This window comes from Myripristis murdjan, chromosome 17 (genome assembly GCF_902150065.1).
Source record: "Myripristis murdjan chromosome 17, fMyrMur1.1, whole genome shotgun sequence".
Lineage (NCBI taxonomy): Eukaryota > Metazoa > Chordata > Actinopteri > Holocentriformes > Holocentridae > Myripristis > Myripristis murdjan.
The window spans coordinates 35,734,248-35,743,879 of NC_043996.1; the positions used below are offsets into that span (position 1 = coordinate 35,734,248).

Here is a 9,632-nt window from a genome sequence, read left to right on the forward strand (position 1 = left end):
AGTGTTTCCATAGAAACGAGTGAAATCTGAGAAAATGGCATTAACTATAAAGTCATGAACATTTTTCCACAGCCCCTACGTACAGAGCAGAGTGTCGCTCCTGGACTTCAGTCAGAACACTTTCACTGGATGGAATCTGTGGACCAACTTAAATGAGACTTTTTCACCTTGTGTGTTTTGGAAGGAATCTACATGAGTGACAACAGGACTCCAACAAAACGCTGCAGCAGAACGCACATCCTCCTGAAACAGAGCTCATATTTTGGAGTTCATACCTCTATTAACAGAAAAAACAAACTTTACCAAATGCAGACAGGGGTCAGGGGTCAACACTCCTAAATAACACGAGTGAGATTCACAACAGAAGAGTGAAGTAACTGAGAGCAGGGATGCTGATGTCAGGACAGGATTATCAATTATGTCTTTTGTGATATCCTGACATGTATTGGTAATTACATATTATCATTATTTACCTGCTAAGTTACCCTGTTGTAGATTAATGTGACGAGCTAGTCTCTAGGCTCCACTAGGTGGCGATCACGCCACACTGTCAAGAGTGCATGCAAGGTAAATAGAAGACGTTCAGAGAGAGTCTGCCGCCGTTGTGCAGTCCTGTGTGAGTGTAACATGCCCTGCTCCAGCCGTCAGTAAAAAGTTAAGTTAAAACTGAGATGTTGTGGACAGTCGGTTCATCTCACGATGCAACATCTTTGTTCTTGAATTCTGCATATTAAGATTATTAAGCTCTGCTTCAAAAACGATCAAGTTGGCATCACCACTAGCACAGACGTTCATTTTGAAACAGAGAGTGGACGCGTCCCAGCTGATCCTGCTGACTGTCAGGAAGCAGCAGGGTCTCTTCTGGTTTTTCGGCTCATCATAATATAAATGCAAATAAAACTTGTGGAAGCGACTCGTGTGGCTGTGACTGATTTCTGACTGGTTTTCTCTTCTGTCCCACGGCTCAGATCTTCAGACAGGACCAGATCTGGACCAGCAGTGTTGGGGTCCAGAACCACAGGAGTGTAGGAGACCACCTCCTTCATCTTGTCCCAGACGGTGAAGCTCAGGTTGCCCAGGTGTTTGGCCTCGTCTATCAGAGCTCCTGAGAGCAGCTGTGGATCCTCCAGCAGGGGGCGCTGGACTCTCTCCACTGTAGCCTTGTAGTTGAGCAGGAATGAGACGTCTTCAGCTCTCAGCTCCTTCTCTGTGGCTCTGATTGTGTCTGAAAGGGCTGCTATCTCTCTGCTCAGAGCCTCCGTCTTCTCCTTCATCGTCCAACTCTTCTGCTCCTCTTCCTCCCTCAGAGCAGCGATGCTGGCCTCCTCTTCCTCTTGGAGAAACTGGTGAAGCTTCTTAAACTCCTCCTTAATCTGCCTCTCTGTGCGTCGGGCCTGGACCTTAATGTGCTCTGCTGTTTCATCACAGTTTGCTTTGACTTCATTAAAGAGCTCCAGTTTCTCCTGGAGGGGCTTCAGGGATTCCTCAAGTTCCTTCTCATGACTCTGTGCTGCTTTCCTGAAAATGATTTTTGTTAGCACTTGAGAAAAAGGGACACAAAATTTTGAATAGTTAGCAGGGAACAAATGAGCAACAAATAAGGAACAAATGAGGAACCAGCTGCTAGTAAACCATTAGTTAGTAGGCAGTTATTGAGTAACTGCAAATCAGATTTCATAGAATAGCTAATCATGAAATGATGATTAACTGAGAAATGAGTGGGGAACCATCTGATAACTGACTAATAGTACTCTAATGATTCTATACATTAGGCTGCTATTCACAACACACAGATACAGCAGGAACACGTGGAGGATCTGCATCAGGTCCAGTTTGTGTGAGCGTGCTGGGCTCAGGGCAGCAGGTTCTGCTGGGACTGAACTGGAAGCTCAGCCTCCCACTGAACCAGAGGCCTTCACCTGTTGATGGACTGAGCAGGATCATGTAGTCTGAGTGGGTCCAGTTCATCAGACAGCAGTAATGTGCAGCTGGACAGCAGCCTTCAGGATCATTCACTCACAGGACTCCACAGGACCACCGGACTGGGCCAGCTGGGTTTAGATAGATGGACTGACCAGGCCCCGCTAGATCCAGCTGGACCAGACCCAACCACACAGAAGTGGACTGTGCCCCAACCACATCCAGCTGGATCTGACTAACCCCAAAATGACCTGACCAGACCAGACCAGACCAGACCAGACCAGACCAGACCAGACCAGACCTAGCTGACCCAACTGAACACAACTGGTGCCAACTGGACCCAGCTAGACCAAAATGGACCTGAGCTGCCACATCACTCCTCCTCCCTTTCCTCCATTCATTCCACTCTGATATGAACATGAACTTTCAGAGCCTTCACACTTTCTTCACTCCAGTTTTCCATCAGCCCAATAAAGTCCTCCACATGAGTTTTCCTAAAAGCAGCAGCACTGTTGGCTTTTCAGGACTTTCTCACACTGAAACGCTCCCTCCTCCTCCTCCTCCTCCTCCCCCTCCTCCTCCTCCTCCTCCTCCTCCTCATCCTCCTCCCCCTCCTCCTCCTCCTCCTCCTCCCCCCTCCTCCTCCTCTTCGTTTTGCTTTCCACAGCCGATCATCAGCTGTGTGGTTTGTGAGTGTTGAGCAGAACATTATGAGGCGGCTGCTTCAGCCTCAGACTCTCAGTCTGACTCTGGGCTGTTAAATCTGTAGTTTCTCTGCAGGATTTGATAAAAGTTTTGTTGACGTGTAAAATGTGAACAGACCAAACATTCAGAATCGCTGATGGAGCTTTAACATTTAGTTTGAATATCTGGAACTGACATTACAAATATCTACAAATGATGAGTCACAGTTACATTGTGACCGGTCAGAATTAGAACTGAAGATTTCACTCTCACTAGTCAAAACATGCGTCATTTAAAAATCATTGTAATGTCAGATGTCAGCAGTGGCGTCGCCTCGGCTCACATCCTGATATCAGAGGCTCGGTTCTGGCTGGTCCAAGAACAGTTTCAGGTTTCTCAAGTGTCGAACTGACCAATCAGATCTGTGCGTGATGTTGGGAGTTACTCTGACCAGTCAGCATCTGCCATTAGACCCCATCCACATGAACGACAATAGTAATTAAGGCAATTAGTTTAAAATGGTTGATGGATTAACTGATGAATGAAGACATTTTATTTTTTCAAATTTGTTCACAAAAATGTATGAAAAACAAAGAATTCACTGTACGAAAAATCTCCATTTTAATGAGCAAATTCCAGTCTAATCTTCAGGGTTAGAAAACTGTTTTCTGTGCTGGTGGGATGAGATAATCCCACACGTCAGTGTCACGAGTGTAAATGTCCTGAAACAAGAGGCCGATCAGCCACCAGGATCAATAAATGACGCTGCTTTGAGAAAATTCTGGAAACAAGTTGATAAGCATTGGAAAAGTGTTGGATTATCTCAGATGATCTCATCCTGCTGGCAGATTATTGAAATTTGAGATAAAATGCGATGTGTATTTTTTGTCCTCCTCGCGGGGCTTCCTGTCAGTCCTGCTTCCTGCGCTTGGGGGCGCTGCTGCGCTCCTCCTCCTCCTCCACAGGAAGTCGAGCCTTCCAGCAGACGAAGCAGAGCAGAGAGACGATGGCCAGCGGGAAGCTGACCACGAAGCAGGCGACCAGCGGAGCCTGCTCAAACAGAGGCTGAGACACACACACACACACACACACACACACACACACACACACACACACACACACACACACACACAGGCTGTCAGTGTGCTTGCTGACCTGAGGAGCGTCTGAGGAACGTGCAGGTGTGTCAGAACTCACCTGCAGAGTGTTTCTGACCTCGAAGACAAAACGCCTGAACCGCTGGAGCACGCTGTTTCCTCCCTGACACTGAAACACACACACACACACACACACACACACACACACTGTGACACACTGAGACACACTGTGACACACACACACACACTGAGACACACTGTGACACACTGAGACACACACACACACACACACACTGAGACACACTGTGACACACTGAGACACACACACACACACACACTGAGACACACTGTGACACACTGAGACACACACACACACACACACACACTGTGACACACTGAGACACACACACACACACACACACACTGAGACACACTGTGACACACTGAGACACACACACACACACACACTGAGACACACTGTGACACACTGAGACACACACACACACACACTGTGACACACTGAGACACACTGAGACACACTGTGACACACTGAGACACACTGTGACACACACACACTGAGACACACTGAGACACACTGTGACACACTGAGACACACTGTGACACACACACACACACTGAGACACACTGTGACACACTGAGACACACTGTGACACACTGAGACACACTGAGACACACTGTGACACACTGAGACACACTGAGACACACTGTGACACACTGAGACACACTGTGACACACACACACACACACTGAGACACACTGAGACACACTGTGACACACACACACACACACTGAGACACACTGAGACACACTGTGACACACTGAGACACACTGTGACACACACACACACACACTGAGACACACTGAGACACACTGAGACACACTGAGACACACTGTGACACACACACACACACACTGAGACACACTGAGACACACTGAGACACACTGAGACACACTGTGACACACTGAGACACACACACACACACTGAGACATGGATTTTCGAGGTTTCACAGGTGCAGATGTGTGTGTGTGTGTGTGTGTGTGTGTGTGTGTGTGTGTGTGTGTGTGTGTGTGTTGTATTTGATCATGAGTGATTAGTATTGATTATTGGAGCTGCAAAGGGCTGGAAACTTTCTGGTAATTTTCCTTAAACTGTGTGGAGACTCTCCATGGGGAGTTAAGCTGAGGGATTAGGAGCTGGTGTTTTGTGTTGAGTAGACTAACAGTCATTTTAAAAAATGACATAAGTGAGTTCTGGTGCTGCTCAGGCCCTCCTGATGCATGCTGGGTCATCAAACTGGACCCAGTCTGGCACCAGGACCCGGCCTCGGACACAGCCGCTGTGTCAACACATTCTGACTCATTCTCCAGTGAAACTTTAACACCACAGCTCAGATATGTTTACCTCAGTCACATCATCAGAACCTACATGACCACCTGGACCACCTGGACCCAGACCACCTGGACCACCTGGACCACCTGGACCCAGACCACCAGGACCACCTGGACCCAGACCACCTGGACCACCTGGACCCAGACCACCTGGACCACCTGGACCACCTGGACCCAGACCACCAGGACCACCTGGACCCAGACCACCTGGACCACCTGGACCCAGACCACCTGGACCACCTGGACCACCTGGACCCAGACCACCAGGACCACCTGGACCCAGACCACCTGGACCACCTGGACCCAGACCACCTGGACCCAGACCACCAGGACCACGTGGACCCAGACCACCTGGACCCAGACCACCAGGACCACCAGGACCACCTGGACCACCTGGACCCAGACCACCAGGACCACCTGGACCCAGACCACCTGGACCACCTGGACCCAGACCACCTGGACCACCTGGACCCAGACCACCTGGACCACCAGGACCACCAGGACCACCTGGACCACCTGGACCACCTGGACCACCTGGATGTGTCTGGGCTCTGACGCAGCCGAGTCATGTGACCTCAGGTGTCCTGCTGCCGTGCACTGCAAAAACTCAAAATCCTACCAAGAATATTTGGCTTGTTTCTAGTCAAAAAATCCCATTACACTTAAAATAAGACATGATCACCTCAGCAGGAACTTGTTTTTAGACGATTTTCACTTGTTTCAAGTGAATTTTCACTTGTTCCACTGGCAAATTTTGCCAGTGGAACAAGCAAATTTTCAAGTGTAAATTCACTTGAAAGAAGTGAAAATCGTCTAAAAACAAGTTCCTGCTGAGGTGATCATGTCTTAAAAGTGTAATGAGATATTTTGACTAGAAACAAGCCAAATATTCTTGGTAGGATTTTGAGTTTTTGTGGTGTGTGCAGGTCTGTAGAGATGATCTGAGCGTGGGATGGAGGAACGCCCAGGGCGGGGCAGAAACTCAACTCAACTTGCAGTAAATCTGGTTGTTTTAACCAGGATTATGATGCAAGATGGGGTTTTTTTTTCAGCTACATTAAGTTTCTGCATACAGGCTAACCTTCAATTTTGCAATTTTCAAGTTTATCCCTGTAAATTCCTGTTAAGTCCCATATATTCCCATAAATTCCCATATATTTCCGTTAATTCCCGTGGAAAGTTTCCAAGTTTGAAAAGTCCCAGAATTTTGCAACCTTAATTATTACTGATACGGTCAAATACAGCCAACAGTGGAACGGAGGGATCTGATTGGACGGGTCCACATGTTAAACACTGACCTGCACGCTGCTGTTCAGAACGCCGTCCAGGAAGTCCAGCAGGTGGCGCTCCGTCTCCACGACGCCCAGCGGCAGGAAGTAGCCATCATTGGACAAATTGAGCACGATGAGCGCAGGCATGGTCACTTCTCTGGAAACACAACACACACTGACAGTCTGTAGGACTACTGACACACACACACACACACACACACACACACACACACACGCCTACTGACCCCATCACCAGTCCGTTAACGTAGGCGTTTCCCTCCATGTAACCGAAGTGGAAATCTCTGGAAAATAACAGACAGAACCCTTAAAAGTCAGCTCATCATCATCATCCTCCTCCTCCTCCTCCTCCTCCTCCTCCTCCTCCTCCTCCTCCTCCTCCCCCTCCTCCTGTCAGGCTGTGCTGCCTCCCTCCTGCTCAGCTCTCAGACTCACCGGCTGTACACGTCCCTGTGCTCCAGAGCCACCTTCTCCAGGAGAGTTTTATACCTGCAGAGCAGAGAAAACACTCAGCTCACATCAATACATGGAAGATGGATGGAAGATGGATGGATGATGATGGATGATGGATGGATGGATGATGATGGATGATGATGGATGATGGATGGATGGATGCAATCCTACCACACTCCTTTCTCCGACGGCCTTGTTTCATCCACCAGAGCGAGCGCCACCAGTTTCCCTGCAGAGAGAGAAGGTGGTCAGAGACACCAGAGCCCTGAACAGCAGACTGGAGGACCAACATGACCTCCATCATGACCTCCAACATGACCTCCATCATGACCTCCAACATGACCTCCAACATGACCTCCATCATGACCTCCAACATGACCTCCATCATGACCTCCAACATGACCTCCAACATGACCTCCATCATGACCTCCAACATGACCTCCAACATGACCTCCAACATGACCTCCATCATGACCTCCAACATGACCTCCATCATGACCTCCAACATGACCTCCAACATGACCTCCAACATGACCTCCATCATGACCTCCAACATGACCTCCATCATGACCTCCATCATGACCTCCAACATGACCTCCAACATGACCTCCAACATGACCTCCATCATGACCTCCATCATTGGAAGTGGAGTGGAAATGCATCTGTATCCTAACCCTCCAGAGGAGAGTTCTCCCAGTATTGGTGAATAATGTGTGTGTGTGTGTGTGTGTGTGTGTGTGTACCTGTCTCTCCCATGGCATACAGTGTGTAGCTGTCGATCTTGAAGTAGGTGAGGAAGCGCTCTCTGTTGATCCAGGCCTTCAGCTCCCCGTCTCGTTCCTCTGCAGAGAACACAAACACGTTCCTTCATCAGAAGGTTACCAGCCTCAGGACAGTCAGCTGCTCTTCACGTGTCACTCTATGGAGCAGCTGAGCAGGAAGTGATGTGGCAGTGTGGTCAGAGGTTTCCTGTCTTACTGTTGTAGGTGAAGAGGGTTCCATCTTTAAACACCGCCACGGCCGGCAGGGGGGGCAGCGACACCGCCTGCAAGCAGAGGGCGCCATCAGTCTCACTCAGCAGCCAGGCAGCACACTCAGCAGCCAGGCCGCACACTCAGCAGCCAGGCTGCACACTCACCAGCCAGGCAGCACACTCACCAGCCAGGCAGCACACTCACCAGCCAGGCAGCACACTCACCAGCCAGGCAGCACACTCACCAGCCAGGCAGCACACTCACCAGCCAGGCTGCACACTCACCAGCCAGGCTGCACACTCAGCAGCCAGGCAGCACACTCAGCAGCCACACTGAGGCTCCACCAGCCACCCTGAGGCTCCTCCACACTGAGGCTCCTCCACACTGAGGCTCCACACTGAGGCCCCTCCACACTGAGGCTCCACACTGAGGCTCCCCCACACTGAGGCTCCTCCACATTGAGGCTCCACACTGAGGCTCCTCCACACTGAGGCTCTACACTGAGGCTCTACCACACTGAGGCTCTACACTGAGGCTCCTCCACACTGAGGCTCTACACTGAGGCTCCTCCACACTGAGGCTCCACACTGAGGCCCCTCCACACTGAGGCTCCACACTGAGGCTCCTCCACACTGAGGCTCCTCCACACTGAGGCTCCACACTGAGGCCCCTCCACACTGAGGCTCCACACTGAGGCTCCTCCACACTGAGGCTCTACACTGAGGCTCCTCCACACTGAGGCTCTACACTGAGGCTCCTCCACACTGAGGCTCCTCCACACTGAGGCTCCTCCACACTGAGGCTCTACACTGAGGCTCCACACTGAGGCTCTATACTGAGGCTCCTCCACACTGAGGCTCTACACTGAGGCTCCTCCACACTGAGGCTCCTCACTGAGGCTATACACTGAGGCTATACACTGAGGCTCTACACTGAGGCTCTACACTGAGGCTCCTCCACACTGAGGCTCTACACTGAGGCTCTACACTGAGGCTCCTCCACACTGAGGCTCTACACTGAGGCTCTACACTGAGGCTCCTCCACACTGAGGCTCTACACTGAGGCTCCTCCACACTGAGGCTCTACACTGAGGCTCCTCCACACTGAGGCTCTACACTGAGGCTCCACACTGAGGCTCTACACTGAGGCTCTACACTGAGGCTCCTCCACACTGAGGCTCCTCCACACTGAGGCTCCTCCACACTGAGGCTCTACACTGAGGCTCCACACTGAGGCTCTACCACACTGAGGCTCTACACTGAGGCTCCTCCACACTGAGGCTCCTCCACACTGAGGCTCTACACTGAGGCTCTACACTGAGGCTCCTCCACACTGAGGCTCCACACTGAGGCTCCACACTGAGGCTCCTCCACACTGAGGCTCTACACTGAGGCTCCTCCACACTGAGGCTCCACACTGAGGCTCCTCCACACTGAGGCTCCTCCACACTGAGGCTCCTCTACACTGAGGCTCTACACTGAGGCTCTACACTGAGGCTCCTCCACACTGAGGCTCCACACTGAGGCTTCTCCACACTGAGGCTCCACACTGAGGCTCCTCCACACTGAGGCTCCTCCACACTGAGGCTCTACACTGAGGCTCCACACTGAGGCTCCTCCACACTGAGGCTCTACACTGAGGCTCTACACTAAGGCTCCTCCACACTGAGGCTCTACACTGAGGCTCCTCCACACTGAGGCTCCTCCACACTGAGGCTCTACACTGAGGCTCCTCCACACTGAGGCTCTACACTGAGGCTCCTCCACACTGAGGCTCTACACTGAGGCTCTACACTGAGGCTCCT

The 9,632-nt window shown here is 50.9% G+C and overlaps 1 protein-coding gene across 2 annotated transcripts in view; it reads right to left on the minus strand.

Annotated features, from left to right (window-relative positions):
- Positions 1-2,759: 2,759 nt before the first annotated feature.
- Positions 2,760-9,632, minus strand: part of LOC115374950 (protein disulfide-isomerase TMX3-like) — an 11,864-nt gene continuing 4,991 nt past the window's right edge. Inside the window, exons 9-17 of one of the 2 annotated variants that reach the window (XM_030074141.1) lie at positions 7,833-7,899; positions 7,598-7,696; positions 7,026-7,083; positions 6,837-6,890; positions 6,629-6,685; positions 6,411-6,540; positions 4,666-4,674; positions 3,802-3,893; positions 2,760-3,669 (exon numbers count right to left, since the gene is read on the minus strand). In XM_030074141.1, coding sequence (XP_029930001.1) covers positions 3,438-3,669; positions 3,802-3,893; positions 4,666-4,674; positions 6,411-6,540; positions 6,629-6,685; positions 6,837-6,890; positions 7,026-7,083; positions 7,598-7,696; positions 7,833-7,899 — 798 coding nt within the window. In that variant the 3' untranslated portion in view covers positions 2,760-3,437. The remainder of the gene's footprint in view (positions 3,670-3,801; positions 3,894-4,665; positions 4,675-6,410; positions 6,541-6,628; positions 6,686-6,836; positions 6,891-7,025; positions 7,084-7,597; positions 7,697-7,832; positions 7,900-9,632) is intronic. The other variant, XM_030074142.1, reaches the window with a different exon arrangement.